The sequence below is a fragment of the Astatotilapia calliptera genome, chromosome 13 (genome assembly GCF_900246225.1).
Source record: "Astatotilapia calliptera chromosome 13, fAstCal1.2, whole genome shotgun sequence".
Classification (NCBI taxonomy): Eukaryota; Metazoa; Chordata; class Actinopteri; order Cichliformes; family Cichlidae; genus Astatotilapia; species Astatotilapia calliptera.
In genome coordinates this window covers 11,522,220-11,545,826 of record NC_039314.1, presented here as the reverse complement: position 1 = coordinate 11,545,826, position 23,607 = coordinate 11,522,220, and the positions used below count along the sequence as shown (strand labels likewise).

General features: G+C 42.2%; 1 protein-coding gene across 2 annotated transcripts; it reads left to right on the top strand.

Moving 5' to 3' along the window:
* Positions 1-997: 997 nt before the first annotated feature.
* map3k4 (mitogen-activated protein kinase kinase kinase 4) lies at positions 998-23,393 on the top strand. 2 transcript variants are annotated; one of them, XM_026190091.1, is made up of 27 exons: positions 998-1,321; positions 7,182-7,372; positions 7,479-8,884; positions 10,575-10,835; positions 11,002-11,154; positions 11,235-11,392; positions 11,530-11,646; positions 11,740-11,839; positions 12,006-12,089; positions 12,213-12,482; positions 12,582-12,731; positions 13,093-13,254; positions 14,600-14,733; positions 15,248-15,326; positions 15,417-15,495; positions 17,283-17,376; positions 17,676-17,798; positions 19,083-19,183; positions 19,276-19,356; positions 19,476-19,667; positions 19,755-19,825; positions 19,930-20,046; positions 20,125-20,284; positions 20,375-20,497; positions 20,876-20,982; positions 22,208-22,387; positions 22,479-23,393. In XM_026190091.1, the coding sequence occupies exons 1-27, from the start codon at positions 1,290-1,292 to the stop codon at positions 22,497-22,499; spliced, it is 4,746 nt and encodes a 1,581-aa protein (XP_026045876.1). In that variant the 5' UTR covers positions 998-1,289; the 3' UTR covers positions 22,500-23,393. The 2 variants fall into 2 exon arrangements, with proteins under 2 accessions (XP_026045876.1, XP_026045877.1); XM_026190092.1 differs by lacking the exon at positions 17,676-17,798.
* Positions 23,394-23,607: the final 214 nt, after the last annotated feature.

The window sequence follows — 23,607 nt, the reverse complement described above, 5'->3', positions numbered from 1 at the left end:
TTCTCTTGATGAGGCAAGAGATTCATCTTCTTATCTCAAGAAAACACAGATAAGAAGGTGATTAATCAAAGGAAAACAACTTTTGTTTTCATTACACAACATGATTATGGAGACCTTGGTAGCCACGAAGATGGCCTAGTCCCCTTATCTGGTTACAGATGAAGTTAATAATCACTGAAGAAGGAGACTAACACTTCATTCATGAAACTGTGCCCATTTTCTTCTTTAATGAGGACTAATCTGATTGTTATCTTGCCTTAAAACGTGTTTCCCTGTGCCATTCCTTAATTCAAAAGGCACTTGATTTGACTTGTGCTTATTCTTATTCCTACTTTTAAAAATATCAATGTTAAAAAATTAAAAGTTTTTACAGAGCAAAAGTGAAGCGTCTCCACATGAACACACACACACACACACACACACACACACACACACACACACACACACACACACACACACACACACACACACACACACACACACACAGAAGTAATCACTGCAGTCTTCTCTGGAAAATGGGAGAGCTGTTTATCTCAGCAGTAATGTCAGCAGTTCACTTTCCTGCTTAAAGAGAAAGAACCTATGGTACTGATCCAGTCATTCTCAGTGTTGTGATTCATACATTAGTACATTACATTTTATACATTCTACAAAGGATAAAGAAAGGAAGCCATGTATTTTTATATTGTCTTTATTTAGGTAAATTCTCGCATTAGTCCACAAATTACATATGAATGTTCACCAGATTTTACACAGGATCCATGACAATGAAGATGAAATTTATTAATAATAATTCATTTATTTATTTTTTTCTCTATCCTGTCGCAAACACACCCACTCGTGAACTTTTAATTAAAAATAACCAAACGCAACCACAGTCTTTTCACGCAATGAACACTTTTTTTCACAGCTCTGTATAACAAGTGGTTTCGAGTGTAATTCATCATATCAGTCAAGTGGTGACAATGTGATGACTGTTGTAAGTGCGACAACTGCGATTGCTCTCTGAGGATAAAAACGAGCACTCCGACCCTGCACTGATGGCCGAAGATGATCCCTCCGAGTTGCCGTAGCGCTGCAAGGCTGTGGCACTCCTCCTTCAATGAACGGTGGAAAGATGGCGACAGCATACGCACAAGCGAGAGTCGACTGTACCGGCGGATAAAAAGTGCTGTAAAGAGACAAAATCCACCTCCTTTGCAGAGATTTAGCGGTGCAAAGTGTGTTTGATATAGCTAAGACATGGTATAGCCCATGCACAGCTTGAAATAAGGAGCCACCGCTTTGTTATGGAGCCGCCGGATCGGAACAAGCCCAGCAGGTAAGCGATTTCGTTGAACAGACACTTTATCGCCAGGATTTCGCAGTTGCCGAATAGTGAGCTAGCCATGACACTGCAGTCGGAGCGCTTGCGCATCCAGCAGAAATCGACTTCCTGTCAAATAGTGATACCCGTGCAGTTAATGCATTTGCAGAACACTAGTTGTAAACTTTTTGGAGAAACACTTTCCGGGGGAGCTTGCTGCATATAATTTATTCCCAAGCAGTGCTCGGTTGGCCGTGAGAGAGCCAAAAATGCTCACCAAATACTGAGGTAGCGTTATTAACAATTACCAACCGCTATAACAGTGCAACAGTCCCAGCTAGCTAACATCCACATTAGCCGCCGCTAGTCAGTTTATTGTTCAGGCGCAAGTTTGTTGACAGAAACTGAGGAGGCTGAAACTGCGTTAGTTTTGCACTGCAGGGCTCTAAATGGGGACTTGAATATATATTTTTTTATTATTTTGTCTCGCCGAGCTGTGCATTTCCCTTCCAGTAACAGAAAAGCAAAAACTTCGCTACTGTAGCTAGCATGTTGCTTCACTGTTATTGTTAACTCCGTGGGTACATTCGGCGCCGGTGCTGGACGTTGAATCTGCGCTTTCAGACTTGGTGCATTTCATGTTGGCTCACTATTACTGCAGGAATAAGAGTGTGGTTGATAACATGTCGCAAACGTGCCGCGCTGCGGATGTTTGGGCGTACTGTATGCACTCAAGTGCAAAGTTAGTGCGCGATATATTTTGTGCAATCGCGCAGAAGACCGCGTTTTAACCAGAGTCTCAGGAGATTTCGATATGGGCGCATCTGGTAATCGAAATGCCGCAGTGTTTGCCCCTGACCGCTGGCGACAGACCCTCAGGAATCTGCTGTTGTGTCTTCCCCTCTCCTCCTCCTCCTCCTTCTCTCATGCAGTTTTTTGGGAGGGGGCTGGGGGGGCAGAGCGAGAAGCATTTTTCATGTTGGATCAGCTCTTGTCATCTGCCATAATCACATTTTTTGAGTAAATAGCCAGTCTTTTCCTTTTTGGTGGCTATTTCGGTAATGATTGCGTAGCAGCCACTTGTTATTACCTTGCGCTTTTGTGGTCACTCAGTCGAAGTGGATACACAAACAGCTCGCGTGATTGTGCAACATTGGCCCTGAGTTAGTATATTGCTGTCCGACATGACTGCATGAAGAAAATTGATGAGCCAGTGGCCACATTATTGCTGAGAGTATGTTGGTTATGTTGATGTTACTTACATGCTTATTAGACCACGTTTAGTTTGTGCACCAGCAGATGAAAAGGTAACCGTTGCTCTATGGGAGCTCACGCAAACGCTCAGCGGTGTTTTACTAGTTAACAAATGTTTTAAGTGAGTCTAAATCTGTCTCTCCTGCAGGGGTTGCTTTCCTGCTGTTTCTATAGTAATGGGACTACTATGAACTGCCAGCAAAACTTGTAAACAGCAGAGTTTACATGTTCCAGGCTGCAAGGTTTGCACAGAAGCGACATTAGTTCAGCGTCTAGCGTGCTCCATGATGCATGGCTCTGCATATACATTTAAACTGCAGACTGAAAAGACAACAACAAATAAGTTTGCTTTTAGTCTTCTCGGCTATCTACCTCTTTGAGCTTATATAAGATTGTTTCGCACCAACAACTATTTTAAGAAACATCAGTTATGTGCTCGCTCTGCAGTTGAAGGCTATCCCTATCTTTGCAAGTACAGAGGTCCTTTGTCAATAATGTCTCGTTCTCAAAGTCAGTCTGAAGACACTGTGGCTCACAAGCATTCCAGAGATTTCAGGATGTGGTGTGCTATGTGCAGTAGATAGCTGCCTGGAGCCCCGTAGGCGCACATTGGGCAGAACTCATTAATGCTTCGCTTTTGCCAGGAGCACAGGCTGTAGAATACAGATGGATCATCCTCTAGCATTTCCTATCTGCATCCTGTCTTTGCCCACACCTGCTTTAGAGAAAGAAACTAACACTCTCACAGGCTGCCACTCTCATCTGTCATTTCCTTTTAAACAATAGCACTTTTGTAACTGCTGAACTGTGGCAACTGATGTTGCTAATGCAGGAGAGCGACCGTGTAATAAAAATGATTAAGCACCGCTGAATACCATGTTTATCTATTTTGAATACATGCTTTATAATGTGCACAGCTGCAGAACAGGGTGCAAGTTTGAAACTAAAAGAGGTGTTGCTTATTTCTCTCTGCAGTTTCAGATTACGTTTCAAAGGTGGAGCAGACTGCTGCTTTCACCGCATTTATAATGCATGCGTCATAAGGTGAAAAACATGTCATTACACCATTTAGCATTTAACTCGCGCTCCAGCCGACAGTGTGCAAACAGCGTCTGCTTTAGCTGCCGCTGGTGCAGTCTTTTCTTAGACCAAGACTGTTCCCTGTGGTGAGCAAAGTACAAGTCCAGATATTAATCAAAGCAGTGTTTTAGAAATAAGTTCACTTTTTTTTCTGGAGCTATGAATCAGAGTGCGTTTAGTGACAAAATCAAACTTCTTAGCTGTGCATTAACAGTGTGCTTTGCATAGTTAGTGCATGCAGGAGAAGTTGGGAGGTCACGCTGTTCCAGCAAAGGGTGTGGTGAAGTACATCTTGTTCATTGTTTCTGAATTCTGTCAGCTTACGATGCAAAAACTGATTGCTGCTTCAGCTCTGCCAGTTTATCAGGCGTTAACAGCACGTCAGGAATGCTTAATGTTGCACACACGTGTGCTGCATTTCCACGGAGCCCACCAATTGCTTTTTAATCTTACGCGCTCAGCAGTGAACGATGGTTTGAAATTAGTACCCCGCAGATGCATGCTTTTTACAGTGGGGGGGGGTAATTCAAAACTGTATTTAGCCTACCAGTTAGGCATCAGTTATGGCAGCATGACCTAATTAAAGCAAAGTGTGCTCTTACAAAAACCCGACCACCTTCTCCTCCTTTTCCTTTCTGTGGAAAAAAAACAAAAACAAAAGTCCCCTTTAGTTTGGGCATTGTGAGCAAGTGTGCTCACTAACCAGCTGTGTGGTATTCAGCCGTGGGCCTCACGGGCCACGTGTCAGCGTTATACAATAGAGAGCCCCTTGCTGGTACAATAGTGTGGATGGTTTGTGTCAAAGGTCAGCCCCCCCGCGACTCTGGCAGCCCTTGGTATCTCTGCTTCAGTCGCTATACAGAAAAGACTCTCGATTTTTGTGCCGTTTATTATTCACTTAGTGTTCTGCCTGGGGCTTTAGCATTCCACTGGCCTTTATGGGAGCCCCAATGAGCCATCAGATGAGCCATTGAGAGCAGCCAGACACCATCTGCAGTGATTATTCACTATCAGCAGCCAGGCAGGGACAGCTTGAAGACCACAGTGCTGCTATGGTTAACTGCAGGACACACATGCTGGTAACTTTGTGCAGCCTGTAAGTAGGTTAAGAAATTCACAAGACAAATTTGCGTATCCCTTCCTGCAACGGCACAGCCTGTGCTCGAAGCGTGTCATGGCAACCTAACAAACAACCGGCCCCAGTGGCGTCATTGGTTCCGCTCTCATTCCTGAATGATTGAATCACAATGTTCTGCGTAGAGGAGTACGTTTTTAAAACTTGGTCTCATTCCCTCGCTCACATGTATGTACTATTTCTGTCCTTTTTCTCACATGGACACACACACACATCCAGGCTTTCGAATGTTTATAAATGCGCACACAATGTGATCACTTGTGACACACGCACGCACGCACATGCCGTAGGAGTTTTTGAAGCATAACAGGTTTTTAAATGCGTTCTCGTACTAATGCAGGAGTACGGTGTGTATTTCAGCGTTCAGCAGTTTTTGTAAATCTGCTTTCTTCTTGCAGCTTCCTGATACCTGTCTCAATTATCGCATAACAAAAACCAAACTCATTTGTCTGTTGTTGTGATTAATGCCTTTATTGTAAGGAACACAGTTGCCTACTGTGCATGCACACTGGAAAGTACTGCACGGCGTTTTGTCCGTCTCTTGCAGAACAAGTTCCCTCACAGTACACTCATAGAGTACATTCATAATGAAGTCAGTGTGCTTTCATTTAAGGGTTGATCTGCGATTTGTTCTGTGACTGTTCTGGGTAAACTGGTTGTGCTGTCACGGAGATTAAGATAAGATAACCTTTATTAGTCCCACACGTGGGAAATAATAATAATAATGATAATAATGGATACTTTATTGATCCCCATGGGGAAATTACTTGTTTTTCTCTGCATTTGACCCATTCACTCAGTGAAGCAGTGGGCAGCCCACTAAGCAGGTGCCCGGGGAGCAGTGTGTAGGGACGGTACCTTGCTCAGGGGTACCTCAGGGTAGCCGTTAAGTGGATTCGAACCGCCGACCTTCCGATCATGGGGCGACCACTTTACCTACTGAGCTATCCCTGCCCCCAAATTTGTTGGTTGTTAGAGGTATTGACAAAAAATGTCAAATATTTTAAAACAAAAGGGCTTATTTCCAGTGAAGTTACGAGAACATATCTAAAGCATTCAAGTCGGTAGGTCCAACAAGTTAACATCTGAGTTTATAGGCTGTTTCACAAGATGGGAGCTTCTAAGTGCTTAAATAATTCGAGACATTTTCCATGAACAGAAACTTGCTGTTCACTTTGCAGTGACCCTGAGAATGACGGTTGTTTTGTGAGAACAGGTATTCGTGATTGCAGCTAATCTTGCACATGCAGCATTTTCAGCAGGTGTTCTGACCTGTGTCTGCCTGCATGTAGCTCCACAGCTGCTCCCACACACTCTCTCTCTCTGCATGTGTATGTGTGGAGAGTCACATAGGCATTCTGCCGGGGGGGGGCAGATGGGTGAAAGAACTGCAGCCCCGTCCACTCACACTCCCCAGGTGACAGCGACACACCCATCCCCCGGTTTGAAGCTGCCAGCACACAGGCTAACAGGCACGTGTAGGGGAATGCCTTTGAGTCAGATGATCAGCAGAGGCACACATGGTGACTTGCATAAATATAATAGATGTCACCCGTTTTCATTTGCCTCCCCTTCTTCCCCATTGTTTTATTTTGGCTGGGTCAGCCCTTGTAACCTTTCTCTCTAATCCTATTAAAAAAAACCTCTCAGAAAGGCCTTAGGGCACAGAGCTTTGACATTGTAATCTGGAAAGGCGTGGTGCTCTTCCACATTACTACCCCTCCCCTTTTCCCCTTTTTTCCCACAAGGAAGTGTTTCGAGTGTTTGTAATCTTTCCTTTCTGCAGAATTAGCTGCTACAGCCTTTCAGAATTCTGGTAAGCGCCTGTGGTATCCAATATTTATTGTTTCCTCAAGATTTACTGGAATCTCCTGGGGGTGTTATGCTGTTTTGCATAAGAACCATATTTGCATGCAACTGTGCAGTATGACTTAGACAGATTTAATGATGGGTTACTATAACTCCCTTTTTGGTCAAGCTATATGTTTACCAAGACACACAGAAACAGTTTGATATCCTGCACCTGGATGCCTGTGGTCATGCACAGACTATTGCAGCCAGAGAGATTCCCCCCTCCAGGGCAGACAAGTCGTCACACTGCTGTGGGTAGCAGCAGACGTTCAGTCTAGCTGCAGTTTAGCAGCCTGTCTCCTGTGGCATTCAGGATTTGCTGCACAGTCTGTTATTGGTGCAAACAGACGAGCACTATTTGACCTTGTGCACACATTTCTTAGGTCGTGCTTGTGATATGAATGAAATGGTTTCATAATGCCAAGTCGTTGTGTCTCCAAATCTAGTTTCTGTTCCAGGTAACAGTTCTTATGCATATAGGCCAGTCTAATTTAAATATGCAGATCTTGCTCAGACCAATGGGTTGTCTTTTCTGTTGTCATTCATGCCTGACAGGCAGGCCAAGCCAGTGGAAGATGCATCCCTACGGAGCCAAGAAGTGGCTGAATCCTGTGACTCTCCCAGTGAGGAAGAGGAAGCTCTGTATGGGACATCACCTCCATATAACGCCCGTCAGGTGAAACACATGTCTAGCAAACACCTGAGGAACAGTCAGGGGAGGAGCGCTGGGGGGTCTTCAAACAAATGTAAGTTAGTAAATCGATTTTACAGATAAATGTGTACTTAGAAACCCCACATTACATGCAGGTTTTACACACAGTGTTCTGACTGGAAGTCTGTTTCTTTTCCCAGCTGACGCCAGCTCATCTGCCCTGAAGGACAGTCCCAAGGCAGTGGAGACATCTAAGGAGCACAGCTACAAACAGGGCAAGAAGCTGAGGTCTGCACAGCGCTCCACAGAGAGAGACCACAAGAAGACATTTGAAGGCTCATTTATGCTGGATCCCCTCTCAAAGCCCCTCATGGAAACCAGAAAACATTACTTGAGTTTGGGCTGCAGTCGCAGTCTTCCTGTGTCTATGCCCCATATGTCCCGCACCCACCGGCAGACCTCAAGGACAGATTGTCCTGCTGATCGCCTCAAATTCTTTGAAACTCTGCGGCTGCTGCTCAAGCTCACATCTATGTCCTCCAAGAGGAAAGAGAAGGAGCAGAGAGGCCTGGAGAACATGCCTTACTTGGGTCACAATAATGAGGTTATTTGGCTGGAGCTGCAGGCATGGCACGCACGGCGTTCCACCGGTGACCAAGACCTTTTCCTTTTCACTGCCCGCCAAGCTATCCCTGACATCATTAACGAGGTTCTGCACTTTAAAGTCAACTATGACAGCCTGATAGGGGCTCAGTGTTCAGAGTCTCAAGCAATTCAGGGGGACTATCAGAGAGTCCCTGATCTAGTTTGTGAAGAGAAGAGGGAGCTTACTGTAGCAGAGAGCAACCACTGTGGAGTAGATCCCTGGGGCTTTAGGGCCTGCCCCTCATCAACAATGAATGCAGCAGAGCCTCTTGGCTCTGGCGCTGATTGCAGGGAGCATCTTCAACGTCAGCGGCTGGCATTTGAGCAGGTCAAGCGAGTTATGGAACTGCTGGAGTCTGTGGAAGCTTTGTACCCCTCTTTGCAGGCCTTACAAAGGGACTACGAAAAGTATGCAGCACGAGACTTTCAAGGCAGGGTGCAGGCGCTCTGTCTGTGGCTCAATATCACCCAGGACCTAAACCAGAAGCTGCGCGTTATGGCCACAGTGTTGGGCATCCATGACTTATCCCGTATCGGGTGGCCCGTCTTTGAGATCCCTTCACCTCGCTGTTCTCGCGGAAACGAAGATGAAGAGAATGACGACGACGACGAGAACGACTCGATAACCACTTTTACCACAGAAAGTGACGTCGAGGACAGATATGGCGAGGACAATGGAGAAGCGAGTCCTGTCACAGAGGGAGAGTTGTCTCCCACCCTGACTCCTAAATTTGCCCGTTTGTTGTCCGAAGATGAATTTCTTCCAAATGCTACTTCAGGAAATGCAGAAGCATCCGTGGGAGGAGGGGTGTTCTGCCCAACATCCATCTACAGACCATTTGTGGATAAAGCTCTAAAACAGATGGGACTACGTAAACTGATCCTCAGACTGCACAAACTGATGGATCGCTCTCTTCAGAGGTCCAGAGCAGCACTGCTCCGCCACACTCTTGCACTAGAGGTGAGGCTGTTATTCTAAGAAATCTGGTAATAAAAAGGAGTCACATTAGTAAAGCTACATCTGGGTGTGTCATATATCCAGGCCCTGCTGGTTAATGACTTAGTTACTTTTCTATAAATCAATTAACAGCCATATGATGTTTTGTTTTGTTTTTTTTGTTTTTTTACAGATCGAGCTTTTTCTTGTTTACAAAATATTTATAAACAAAATAAAAATAGAACCAAGTTATAGAAATGATTAAACAAATTAAAGCCAAATTAATTTTACCACAAGCTCTGCAACAGAATTATTTGAAGTGTGATCGTCATTGTATGTTAAATATAATTGGTTAATTAAGCTGCTGTGACTGTTTTGGTCATTTGAATCTTTAATATAAAAGAAGAAAAGATTAAAAAGATATAAAAGATTTATCAGTATTATTCTACTGATAGATACTGATACATTGATTTCTAAAATTGGATTGGTAGTTTAAGTTGTCATTGAGAACAGTAATGGCTTGTAAGCACCAAATACTCAAAAGGGGTTCACAAGTCGGCCCAGGTAAAACCCCCTGCTCACGCCAAGTCATAAACAATTGGGCTGACTTGTCTTATCTGCATTACCTGGCACGTCGTTAGCATATGTATAGAGTTTTAAGTAGGGGGGTTATGTTTGCGCTGCCCTTAAGGAATGTAGTCTGTGAGATGTGGTTAGCTGCACATCTGCTTGCCAACTTTTTTTCAGATGCTGATGAAAGGCTAATTATTTCCTTTGTTTAATTTATTTAAAGTAAAATACTTTGAGGTTCTGCCAATTAATATAATGGTATATATTACGCATTGTTTGCATGCTGTGGATTGTAACAGACTGTTTCCCAAACATCTGTTCAATCGTAATTTATTGTAAACAGTGAAACAAGATAATCAAATGCATTTTTCAGTAACAACATTCTTTGTAGAAAAAAAGGAAACACTAGGAAATGAAAATTTTGTTTTTAATCAATTATTTACAAGAATTAATTTCAAGGAATCAAAGTTTAATTCATTGCACTCTAGAGCTGAATTGCAACGTGACAACTGAGTGGCCTCATAATTCATGCAAAAATGTATTTGTTATTAAGTATGTGTGGTTTTTCTAAGCGGATCTATACCCAGAAAGTTGATTCTGTTCAGTGGGTGAAATATTTTGTCATTCAGCTGAGAAACAGTGAAGTTTCTCCCACTAAAAATGTAACATTCAGATAAACAGAATCAACTTTCTGGGATTTCCTTGCGAGGATGATTAAGCATGCATCAAGACAAATGGGTACGTAGTATAGAGCTTTGCACTAGCAAAAGATCCCTGATTTGACCCCACCGGAGAAACAATTCCTTTTAGGGTTTCCATCAGTGAGAAAAAAATCAAACATGCAGAGCTGCCTGCTGTTGCAACCCATTGTGAATAACAGAGCAGACAAAAGTAGAATTCAGTGTGTGTGTGTTTTTTTCCCCAGTTAAAGCAATGATACAGTAAATTAGTTCTAAACAGCTGAATAGCATTTTTGTCCACAGAAGCAGTGTAGCAACTTGTTATATTGTTTGTATGTTAATATAATTTAATTAGTCACTTGAGGAAACCTCATTTCGAGAAGTTCTTACAGGTAGAAGCTTACAAGAAGTCCCCTTCCTCCGAGACTTTCTTAATTAAATTCACACTCCTCTTCCACTTGTAGTTTGCAGACTTTCCAGACCCAATGCTGTACAGCGATTACCTGCCTGAGCTGTCACGACACGGTCAGTTCAGCGGTCCTGCTGACCCTGAGCTTGGAGCGGACCAGGTGTCCTGGGCAGATCTGCTGGACATGGATCTTCCATCCTTCCGGCCAGCGTTCCTCGTACTGTGTAGAGTCCTCCTCAACGTCATTCATGAATGCCTTAAACTGCGACTTGAACAGAGGCCCGCTGGAGAGCCCTCGCTGCTCAGTATCAAACAGGCAAGCAGCTGTCCAAGTCCTTGCTTTTTTCTCCTCAGTTTTAGTTTATAACTTCACAACAGTCCTGTGATGCCTGCAAACATGCAGTTTAAACTTTTGGTGAACAATTAGCCTTAACATTTGTTGTACACAAGTGTTCTTACATGCGTTTGCTTGTGCTCTGCAGTTGGTGCGCGAGTGTAAAGAGGTCCTTAAAGGAGGTCTTCTGATGAAGCAGTATTATCAGTTCATGCTGCATGGTGTGGTGACTGACGCTCAGGGCTTGCAAATAAACGCCAATATTGATGAATTTGAAGAAGATCTTCACAAGATGTTGGTGGTAAGTTTCCCAGCCATTCTCCCGCCTCTATTTTCAAACTGTAGTTGGTGATTATTCACCGTGTACTGCTTTTTGTGCAGGTTTACTTTGACTACATGCACAGCTGGATCCAGATGTTGCAGCAGCTGCCTCAGGCCTCTCATAGCTTGAAGAACCTGTTGGAAGAGGAGTGGCACTTCACCAAGGTCATCACTCCTTACATCCGTGGAGGAGAGGCCCAGTCTGGGAAGCTTTTTTGGTGAGTGAACCCGCAGTCGGTCAGAAATGTGCCATTTTTAAAACCGAGTGACCGCATTCTTGTTTTAGTCACGGCGCCTGCTTGCAGAAGTTTATTAATCATTTATATAAAACTGAGCAGTGTTCCGCTCTCTGCAGTGACATTGCTGGGATGCTGCTCAAATCCACTGGAGAGTTCCTTGATGCTGGTCTGAAAAAGAGTGATAATGAATTCTGGGAAAGTGCGGATGACAGCACCGCCTCAGATGAGATCAGGTGAGGATGATTTCAAGATTTCATCAAGTTTTTATTGATGTTTTTGTCCCACTGCATTTTGATTTTAAACTCTGAAGCTTTTAATTTTTGCAGGCGGTCCGTTGTTGAGACTAGTCGGTCTCTTAAAGAGCTGTTCCACGAGGCCAGGGAGCGAGCATCTAAGGCCCTGGGCTTTGCCAAAATGCTTCGTAAGGTGAGAAACTGACATAGGAAAGACTATTCACTTCCTTGACTTAAAAAGAAAAAAAGAAGATGCAACAGTACTGGCTTTGCAGTTTGTCTGTCACCCTGTTTTCTCTGTTTGCCGAAGCACCGGGATTGTGTTTTGACACGTAGTTTGTGTGCACCCTTCTCTGCAGGACTTGGAGGTTGCTGCAGATTTCACTATCACTAACGGTGTTACTTGTCTCCTCGAGGCACTGAAGAAAAGAAACTATGTCAAGGTGTTTATTTTGTTTTGCTTTTATTATATTTTATTTTGCCAGTTTCTGATCTTCCTTCTGCCCTGGGGTTATTTATGTAACTGTTTAAAACCCCCCCCCCCCCCCCCCCCCCCCCCCCCCCAGGTTCAGATTCCGGGCTTGGAAGAGCTTCAGGTTTTTGTCCCCTGTGGCTTGATGAATCAGCGACCCGTCATCCTGCAGCTTCTTAATGCTGCAGCTGGCAAAGACTGTTCTAAAGAGCCAGATGAAATCGCTGAGGACGAGGCCTACCTGCTCATGAGCAAACACAAAGCTGGGGATTCCACCACTGATTCTGACTGGGCTCAGTGGGATGGACAGCTTCTCAAGCTGGTCCCACAGATGGAAACTGTTGACACTTTAAGGGCCATGAAGGTTTGTGGCATTTCTAAATTCAGTCTGTGTGCAAGTGTGTGCGTCTGCCTGTTTGTACCTGACGTTTATGTGTCTCACAATGGTTCGATATGCTTTCAGGTAGAGAACATGCTGTTGATAGTGATGCAGTCAGCTCACCTGGTGGTTCAGAGAAAGGTTTTTCAGCAGTCCATGGAGGATGTGCTTACTCCTAACCGAGAGCAAACATCGAGTCAGCCCCTCATCGCAGGCGCTCTGGAAGAGCTCAAGGTGCTTATATAACCACATGCTTGACATCTAACCCATGGTTTATTCTGTGTTGTTGTGCAGACAGGTGCATGTCGGTGTCCTACTTTCAAATCAGTTTTTATAGCAACTGCTATCAGCTACCCTGAATTTCTGCCCTATTAACATTAGATAAAAAGAAGAAACAGAATCATTTTCAGGTCATATTTTAGAAGTGCTTCCTAAATGGAAGCCACTAAACTTTCAGCAACTTTATCTGTTACTTTCAAAATAAAAATCTCACATGGCTGCACTTGATAATAAATACATGCATTAATAATAATTTTTATGAAAAAGGTTTTAAACATGTCTCTTTCTTTTCTCGTGTTTCTCTCTCCTTTCACAGAATGAGGCACTGCAGCTATGCATTAAGATAAGGGATGCCATTGACTGCGTAGATAACATGTTTACCACAGAGTTTAAGGCCGAGATCGACGAGTCCGAGTCAGCCACTCTGAATCATTACTACAGGGAGGCGATGACACAAGGCTACAACTTTGCCTTCGAGGTAAAAGACTGGAAAAGTGTGGGCAGATGCTGTGTCTCAATTCCTGTTGCTGCACGCTTGCTATTTTAAGTACATAAATGCACTCAAACTGAGAAGTACAGCTACATACAGTACTGTGCAAAGGCTTTGAGCAGAAGCAGTGATTTATTGAAACATACATGGAAATCCAGCATGTAAGGTAGGGCTGGTATTAAGTTTAACATCCAGGCATCCATGAAAACAGAAGTTATTAAATTTAACGGCGTTAGAAGTTAACAGGAAGTTAGCTCGCTAGTTTACACCTAAACATTTCATACCATGTTCTGACTGAGATTTTTGAAACGAATTAAAGCGTACAGCTCTGCTACCACTTCTGACATAAATGAAGACAGAAAACTAAACAGCAGTGGCGTTTGAGGGGTTACTGAAGTTGGACTACCTGGTATATAATGTTGTGCTACATGATTGCTAGCGACACAGCTATGTTAGCACAACATTAGCACAGTGAAGCTGGAGGATGAACGCCAACTTTTCTTCCACTCGATAAAAGTTAACGTGAGGGATTCTGGTAGTCAGGGACAAATGCAATCGCATAGCAGGATGCTATACACGGGCCAAAGTTCAGTCAGGAGAACAACTGAGATTTTTCATCCACAATACAAGGTTAGTTATTAATATACTGCAACAACATGGGAACAGAACAGCTGCGAGAGAATTCAACATTATTGAATCAATGTTATGGAAGTGGAGGAAGCACAGTTCTTGGCTTTCCCCATATTTCAAAAGTGCTTCATCTCTTTGCTATGACTGTCGCCCGGCATAATTTGCAGATGATAATGGTTGTAGCCGCTGCAATGCTTTCGACCAAAACAGGTGCAGCTTGATGACATCATCAACATGCGCTATCGCGATAGAGCGGTATAGTCAAAATCCCTAACGTTGGCCAAATTTATATCGTTTCTATCGTATATCGTTTATATCGCCCACCCCTAATGTAAGGCATAGGAATAGTTTTTCAGGCTTTTTGAAGGGCATTCTTTGGATGTTGGCTGCCTTTGTTCCATTCTCAATCAACTTGACTGTACTTTGATAATCTTTCAGTTTTTTATGACTTATTTTATAAATATAACAAAACAAATTTCCTCTGAAAACGGTCAGGCATAAAGACTGGACTGAAAATGGATGAAAAAATGAGCCAGGGCCCAAAGAAAAACTTTGAAAGACCTTCAAAAAGCCAGGAGAACCACTGTAATGTAACTGTAATGTAGTCTGGCTCCCTAGAAGCAAAATACAAAGAAATGAAGGAATGACTCAGGACTTTTGCACAGTTGTTTAGCATCTTATCAGTCTCTTTTTTTGCTTCCAGTATCACAAGGAGGTGGTGCGTCTGATGTCAGGAGAGTTCAGACAGAGGATCGGGGACCGTTACATAGCTTTTGCCCGCAAATGGATGACCTATGTCCTGACCAAATGTGAGAGTGGCAGGGGCACCAAACCCAGGTAAGATGTTCCTATCAGCTGAACACTTATTGTTCACTGTGCTCCTTCCTGAGTATCTGCTCTGCTTGGTAGTCTTCTGGTTTGCAATATGCTACTCAGGGATGCTTTTTGTAGCTAAAGCCAGGCCTACTGGTTGAGTATTAAGCTATAAGATTTTTATTCTGCTGCTGCCATATTTATTCACTGTGGAAAACTCACAATGTTCATTAAAGATGAGCTCTTTGTCAAGAGCTTTTCCTTTGAGCCATGACTCGTTACTATGGCAACCTTGCACTCTTAATGCAGTGAAGAATTTGACAGAAGCATGACATTTTGGATAGTGTCTAATAATAGTGTGACAAATACTCAAACAAAAACAGTCCCGGTTAACTCTGGGTATGAGTCAGTTGTCATATTAGTGCTTCCTGTCTTAAATGCTTAAAAAAACCAAACCACCCCCCCATAAATCATTAACTAAACATTCTGTTGTGGTTTGTTTTTGCATGCATGGATTAACAATGTTTCGCTTCCACAGGTGGGCGACTCAGGGTTTTGACTTTCTTCAAGCTATTGAGCCTGCCTTTATATCAGAATTACCAGAGGATGACTTCCTGGTAAGTATAGTTTCCTACGACATAAACAATAGGCATGCTTGGAATACAATATTTTTATACTAACTGAAAATTTATGTTGTGTTTCTTCAGAACTTACAAGCCTTGATGAATGAATGTATTGGACATGTGATTGGAAAACCCCATAGCCCTGTTACTGGCCTGTACTTTGGTAAGAAGCTTTTCCACGATAGCATCTTCCATATCAGGATTGATTTCAGGTTATACGCTGCAAGTTTACAATCTGGATGCCATGGAGAGGGCACTGCTACACAAAGCAGACACAGCAGCAATGATATTACAGTTCAGTTCACATAGAATATTAAAAAAGTGTGTGTGTGTCTTGAAGTTGACTTTAACTTCTTTAACCTCCTAAGTCCTGAACTCTTCCACTACATGCATTTTTAATTTCTCTTTGATATTTGAGCATATTGGGACCCGATGAATGTAAAAACAAAGAATTACCAGATTTATTTTTTTCTTTTACCTAATTTTTGTTTTTAGGAAAAATAAGAGCCACATATGAGGATATTCATTTAAAATTTTGATAGAACAGTAGCTGCATAATGTCCTCGTAAGTGGATATCAGGCCCTTGTAGAGCAAAATTGAGTATTTTGGTCTAAATAACCCAAAATGTGATGTCCACATATGTGGGTGCCAGGTCCTAGGAGGTTAAAGTAAATGAGTAAAAATATGAAAATCTGAGGAGTCCTGTTATGACATTACTTGTTACATAATGCACGTTAAGTGTTTATGGAAAAATAATTCTACCACCAAATAATGTTTTTATGGAAAAGGTGTTATGTTATTGGAAAATTAGATATGAAGTTGGCAAACTAGTACCAGAATAAAGCAAAATGTTGCTACATCTATGTCTTTGATGGAGTAAAGTAGTTCAGCACAGTGGTATATGATTATAGACCATCAATTAAAGTTGGGATGTTGTGTAAAATGTAAAGAAAACCTCTCATAAACCCAGATTTTATTTACAATCAAGCGTAGAAAAAAAGCTAATTTGATGAAATTGATTAACTGACTTTGATGACAGCAACATGAATCAAAAAAGTGGGGACAGGCATAACATCCCCTCTTCCTGTACAAATGCTCCATAAATGTCTGAACTCAGGAGACCGGTTTCTGTACTTTTGGGAGAGACGTGTTGTCCCATTCTTGTCTGATATTGTCCTGTCTGGATTCTAGCTGCTCCTGGGTCTTATTTGTCATATTTTTTTGTTTCATGCTGTGCCAAATGCTTTATGCTGGAGAAAGGTCCGGGCAGCAGGGAGGCCAGTTCAGCACCTAGATTCTTCTTTTAGAAAGCTACGCTGTTGTAATAGCTCCAGTATGCGGTTGCTTCAATTCATTTAAAAAGATTTCTGGCCCAAAGAAGACGACAGCATCTCCAGATCACACGTCGATGTTCACGTCTTCATGTTTGCATGTTAGAGCTTTAACCTGCTTTTGTGACTCCTACAGTAAACTGTGTTCACAGCCAGACAGGATCATGTCTGTTTTTGGGCCTCAGGGCCCAAAGTTTACCGGTATCCAGTTGATTTTCAGCTTTGCTCTTTGTGTCCTTCGAATCCTTTGATGATATTATGAACTGCAGATAATGAGATATTCAAAGTTTACATTAAATTACATCATCAGTTAAATTACTTCCAATACATTAACTTAGATTTTTGCTCTGTAATTTGTAGACAGTCTTTTGCAGATTGGTGAACCTCTTTCTGTGTTTTATTGAGGATAAAATATGGCTTTATGAGATTAGTAAATCATTGCAATTTAATACAGTGTTCCAACTTTTTTCGCACTGGAGTCATAAAAACATGACTTAGATATCTTGTTACTGCTAACTAATTTCTCATTCCCATGATTTAAACCCAGTGATGATCTGTTTTTTGGGGGGAGGGTTTGGACAATTGAATAAATTTAGCATTTGTTGTTTTTCTTTTCAGGTCCCAGAAATAGTCGTCCTGTAAAGTTGGTGGGTCGTTGCCATAGTGATCCACCAAACCCCCCTCTGATCATCCCTAACGCTGAAGGGTTCAGGTGGGTGACTGCAGTTTTAAGTTTTTCAACACTTTTTCTTTTAATGTTTAAACTCTGTCCTGCATGGCTTTGCTTTTTTACCTTCTAATGTTTTTTCTGGCTAGTTAAGCTTGTGAAACATTTGAGCTTCTTTGTTTGTGCGTGTGTGTATGGTGTGCTCTGTGTGTGTGAGAGTGAGTGTGCATATCTGTCCGTGAACCAGCCACCCAGTCACACACCTACATATAACTTCACACATCCCATGCAAGCCACCTTACCTCCCAAGGCAGCGCTCCTCAGTTTGTTTTTTCACCACACAGCTCTCGAAGTCTCCCCTGTGATCTCCGGAACCAGCTGTTCCCAAACGGCCCTCGCCCTGTCCCTCAGGGACCGGGGGAACAGAGCCACACCAAAGCACCCGGCAGCACCCCCAATGACGTCAGGTAGCTTTGCCCCCCTCCCAAAGAAGAAACTGTTGTCAGAGTTCAGCTCGGTCAAAAAAAGGGGGAAAAAACCCAAAAGCTGTCAGAAATGTTTTTGTAAGGCTTCTGTAAATGGAGGAAGAAATGCTTCATGTTATTTATTAACTGCAAGATCCAGGACATTTCGTTCTGTACTGAAGAGTTTAAAGCCAAAAAGTATTTTACCTAATTATCAAATCTGGGATGTCCTGCCAGTGTATATCCTTAACGGTAAATTAAAAAAACGTAAAGAATGAAACACTTCTAAGCTTCTGATTGCATATAAACCAACAATATTTGGGAAATTTTGGGAAATATTCGATTGACTGTTGTACAATGAAAGTCACACACAGGCTCCACATCAGGGCATCACAGATGCAGACGATCAGTCTGTTTGATTTAGTTTAATTGCTTACGTTTTTAAGCTATTTGACTTTAGATCAAATGAAATAACAAGGCATTTCCATTTTACCTTAAATGTATGTGTAATTAATTCATAGCATGCCTGTAAGATTACAATTATTCTAGTCTCGAGGCTTGATACACAGTGATTTGCATGGCTATAAAAAACACAGATTTAAAATGTAGCCTCCTAAAATGTAGTCCTGCAAAAATGTCAACAACTCCAAAAAAAGAAGACTTCCACAGGTCTACTGATTAAGGGAAGAGGCTGTGATTGTTGTGCATGGTGTGAAAACGAACACTACTTCACTGAAGGAGTTGGCTATGAATTCTGCTTTTTAGTGTTATCCACATCTGTCTTGCTTTGATGCTGGTGACTGACTGCTTTTAGAATTCCTGGTGCATTAGTACAGAAATCCGAGCATGCATACTAAAGGTCTTATCTTCAAGTGTGAATGCCACTGATGAATGCTGAGCTGTTAATGGCTTTCATAAGGCCCTCTCTAATTAATCTATATCTTCAACATCTCCTGAATTCAGATTCTTTCCCTCTGAATTTGTAGTAATCTGTTAAATCATGTAATTTACAGTATTAAGTTTCATTATGAACACAAGTCTGGGGAAAAAAGCTTTAATTAAGATGCCTTTAGAAAAAAATGTTACATTTTCCTCCGTTTATTTAAAGATAAAGAAAACATTCAGTGCAAAATGTATCTAGAGTGTACTGTTAAAAAGCTTATAAAGTAAAGTTCCTTCTTGGTAGATGAGATTGCACTAACTTGCGCCAGACCGAAACACTCCATCTGAATAAGTAGTTTTTGATTGAATCACAGCATTGCATCAGTTTCTTCTTTGTCTTTGCAGAGGATCCAGTTTCCATGAGAATGACCGGCTGTCATCAGTTGCAGCAGAGTTGAATTTCAGGTCTCTGAGCCGCCACTCCAGCCCTACAGAGGACAGAGAAGGTGGGAGCTTTCAGCGATCTATGGTGTTTGATCTGCTTTGCATATTAGCCTTCCTTGTCTGAATCTTCTTTTCTTTTCCTTTCTTACTTTAGAACCTTCCTATCCTAAGGGAGACCCTAACAGTTCTTCACGCAGAAGCTGGGAGCTCCGCACCTTCATCAGCCAGTCCAAGGGTGAGATTATTTAGGGATAGGTACCAAAATCTGGTGCTACAAGTCACAGAACTACTATTAACTAAATCACAGCAGAAATGTTTCCAGAGTTTAAATATTAATCCTGTCTCCTTTCTCAGACACAGCAGCGCGGCAAAGCCCCATGGAGGCCGTCCGTCTCTCCATTCGCAAATTCGAAGAGAAACGCTACGCCGTGATGAAGCAACGCAACATCATCGGCCAGGTGTGCCACACACCCAAGTCGTACGACAACGTCATGCAAGTTGGGCTCAGGAAAGTGACCTTCAAGTGGCAGAGGGGCAATAAGATAGGTACGACTTTGGTGTGACTGTTTTTGATTATGATGCAGTTTAACACTCTTGCAAACACAAATGTGATGCCTTTGTGCTTGATCACAGGTGAGGGCCAGTATGGGAAGGTGTATACCTGTATCAATGTTGACACCGGCGAGCTGATGGCTATGAAGGAGGTATGCGCTTCATCTAGTTGGAATTCAATAGTATTAACAGATCATAGTGACTGTTGATGTTAACAGACATTTCTCATTCTCTTTTTTTTTTTGCCTCCACTAAGATCCGATTCCAACCAAACGATCACAAAACAATCAAGGAGACTGCAGACGAGCTGAAAATATTCGAAGGCATTAAACACCCGAATCTTGTGCGCTACTTCGGAGTCGAGCTTCACCGGGTAAGAAGCATCAATTCAGGAAGCCACCTGTGGCACGTGGAAGTGGTGTGGTATTAATACTTGTGTGCTCACCTGTAGGAGGAGATGTACATCTTCATGGAGTACTGTGACGAGGGCACTCTGGAGGAGGTATCCCGGCTGGGGCTGCAGGAGCACGTCATCAGGCTTTACAGCAAACAGATCACTATAGCCATCAACGTCCTGCATGAACACGGCATTGTCCACCGGGATATTAAGGGTCAGCGCCATGCACTTATTCTATCTCACTGTTACTTTATTTGATCAGCAACCGTTTCCTCATCCTCCTGTTTGTTTTCGTCCCCATCAGGAGCCAACATCTTTCTGACATCATCAGGTCTGATTAAGCTGGGTGACTTTGGCTGCTCAGTAAAGTTGAGAAACAACACTCACACAATGCCAGGAGAGGTGAACAGCACTCTGGGAACAGCAGGTAACACATTAAATAAACCTGCAGTGTCAAAATATGATAATCGGCCCACCACAGACTTCAGTCTGGCTCACTGGACGGCTTTGAAAAATGTGAAAGAGCACTGTTTTCATTCATTTTGTAGCTTTTGCTTCTGATAAAGACCTCCCCCATGACCATCAATACAACACCAAAGTAAAAAAGTAATAGATAAACAATCAAATAACAGAAAGTTCTTGTTTTTTCGCAGTCTCCTGTAGAAATGTGTGATTTTTACAGTTTTGCATAATTTTCACATTTTCATGTGCTGCATTAATATTTCTGTAAAATCATTATTGCATTGTTATTATGCATTATATCATACTATTGCTATTAATATCAGATGTGTTGATATTCTTTCAGCATACATGGCACCTGAAGTTATCACCAGAGCGAAGGGAGAAGGTCACGGGCGGGCAGCAGACATTTGGAGTTTGGGCTGCGTCCTTATTGAGATGGTGACTGGAAAGGTAACAAGCTAAAGAGAGGGTTTTCCTTTTCGCACATTCAAAGCTTCACTCTGGTATTTTTCCAAGTTTTAGTAAGCTACTTCAATAGAAAGGAAATTAAATTTAATGTTGAGCTTGCCCGCAGGGGTCATTTTGAGCCATGCTGGTGGCAGTGACCACCACTGCTGTTGTTTTCTAATTTTAACTTTTCTAATTTTAGCTTCGATTTTACAAAATGAGTGTTTTACGTTTCAATTTTTAGAGGTTTTATTAGTTTTATCAATGTTTTAGATCATTGATTGCAACGTTAAAATACACCTTAGAATAAACTAATAAACAAAGCATATAACATATAACACAACAGCTAACACATCTAAACAAATACATTATTACAGTGGAAAAAATGAAAAGTAAAAAAAAACAAAAATCAGAGTTTATCATCTTGTCCACATCCACCACATCTGCCACCAAACATGCAACCTCATGCAGCCTCCACACTGCTCCACCTTTCCCCTGCTCTGTGGATTTTACTCTTTATTTGCTCAGATTTGTTCTCCACACTGTGGACTCAGCTACGGTTCCCCCGCTGTTCAGAAAAGCCAGCAACTCGCCCGGTTCTCCACATGTTGAGTCACACACTCCTCCGCTTTGACCTGCTCTGCTCTGGCTCAAAATCCCATCCTCAGCCTGGCAGCAATTATTCATCTTTTATCTAACTACAGTCCTCTCCATATTTATTTATCAATCACATGTAGCTGTAGCTCATGTTATGGCAGCACATCATGTCTGTAAACAGTCTGTAAACCTGCATGCCGCAGTAGTGGTTTTACATTATTTTCTACGGCATCCATGGTTTGAGGTAAAGGTCATAATTTCTTATTTTTTTTAAGTCTAAAGTCTAAAATTCAGTATTTGATGAATAATCCTATTTTAGGAAAAGTTACACAATTTTTAAACTGCGTAAGGGGGTCAAAATGACCCCCTTTGGCAGCTCTAGTGTTTAGCTATAGGGTGCTGTTTCAGTCTGAGCTGTGACCACTTGTGCAAAAACCACTTCCAGAGTGAAGGGAGCATGGTTACTGTTGCTAATGACATGTTTGTCCCCAAACTGCAAAACATATTGCTTGTTAAGCATGATTTAACCTTTTTTTTTTTTTTTTTGTAAACCACTTCAGGAAACTCACTTAACAAAATTCAAAACCACAAGTAAAAAAAGCAACTCGTATTCGTACGTTTCTATCTGCAGAGGCCCTGGCATGAGTACGAGCACAACTTTCAGATCATGTACAAAGTGGGCATGGGCCACAAACCTCCCATCCCCGAGAAGCTGAGCACAGAAGGGAAGGACTTCCTCGGTCACTGTCTGGAGAGTGAACCCAAACGACGCTGGACAGCTAGCATGCTGCTTGACCACCCATTTGTTAAGGTGAGATGCTGGGAAGGTTAAACATTTCTAAGTTGTAATTGAATATTTCCATGGAATTCACATTATATCCCCGACCTCGCATCTGTTTCAGGTCTGCACGGATGAAGAATAAACGAAACCTCCTGTGTGGCTTTAAAGTTTACAAGTTAAAGCACTACTGTACATGTTCAAATAAGAAAAGAGAACTGTGGACACGGAGAAGCAGGAGGTTACTGCTGAAGGCACATGGATTTAAACTGAGGAAGTAATACAGTATCATTTCAGAGGACAACTGGATCTATATAGTATTGATTTGTTGTGTCTTTATCTATGGACTGAGAGAGGACGGGTGGGACTGTATATACTGTAAAAACAGAAAAAAGAATTAGTTTTAATTCCTGTATAAACAATATTGTAAAGTTAAATACCTATTGCCACATTTGTTTGGTCTCACTGGTGAAGAGATCTCTGAAAAGGCATTGAAGAATACTTGTTTTTTTCCTTTCATTTTTTTTTATCAAAGGGGAATGGACAGGTGGTTGGGGGTGGGGCAAAACCTATAGCACTTTTAAACTGTTTACCCATGGGGACAGTGGAGTTACTGCTTGTCTGTCCCTCTGAGACTGAAAAGGTGTGGTAGGCCTCAAAATGGAAGGAGAGGCTGCTTTACCTTTATGAAATGAACCATCCAAATGTAATCAACAAATCGTATTGCTTGCTATTTGGCAAGCGTGGGCACTGGGAAGGATGTTTTTTTTTTTTTTGTTATTCTATTTTTCTTTGCCTTTGCTGAGGAGAAAATTTCAAGTTGGAGCAATGTTCAAGTCTACTGGCCGCCAGTGAAGAGCTGTTCATGTGACTAAGGCGTTACAAAGAAAAGGAGAAACAGGGCCTGCTCTTCCTCCCTGCTGCTGAACATAAAACATTCTCACGGCCGAACACAGACACTGACACACAACTTCTGGTTCTCTGCTGCTCTCACAGTGTTTGCCATGTACAAACAATATTAATAAATGAACTCTCTTTTTTTAAAGAATGTGTTCTGTCTGTCTCTCGCCGTGAAATTTTAACTTATTATGTGTTATCCACTCACCAGTAACTATTACTGGGTCAGACCCACTTAGTCTTCAGAAATACCTCAATTCTTTGTGGCCTAGATTCAACAAGGTGATGGAAACTTTCCTCAGACATTTTGGCTCTATAACCATGACATGACTCTCCCCTCCTACCACACCCAAATG

Excerpts from the sequence above, each read along its gene's own strand:
- map3k4 (XM_026190091.1), top strand. The coding sequence starts at position 1,290 with ATGGAGCCGCCGGATCGGAACAAGCCCAGCAG. Across the intron at positions 12,090-12,212 it reads AGAAAAGAAACTATGTCAAG|GTTCAGATTCCGGGCTTGGA; the intron begins GTGTTTATTTTG and ends CCCCCCCCCCAG. Across the intron at positions 15,327-15,416 it reads TACCAGAGGATGACTTCCTG|AACTTACAAGCCTTGATGAA; the intron begins GTAAGTATAGTT and ends GTGTTTCTTCAG.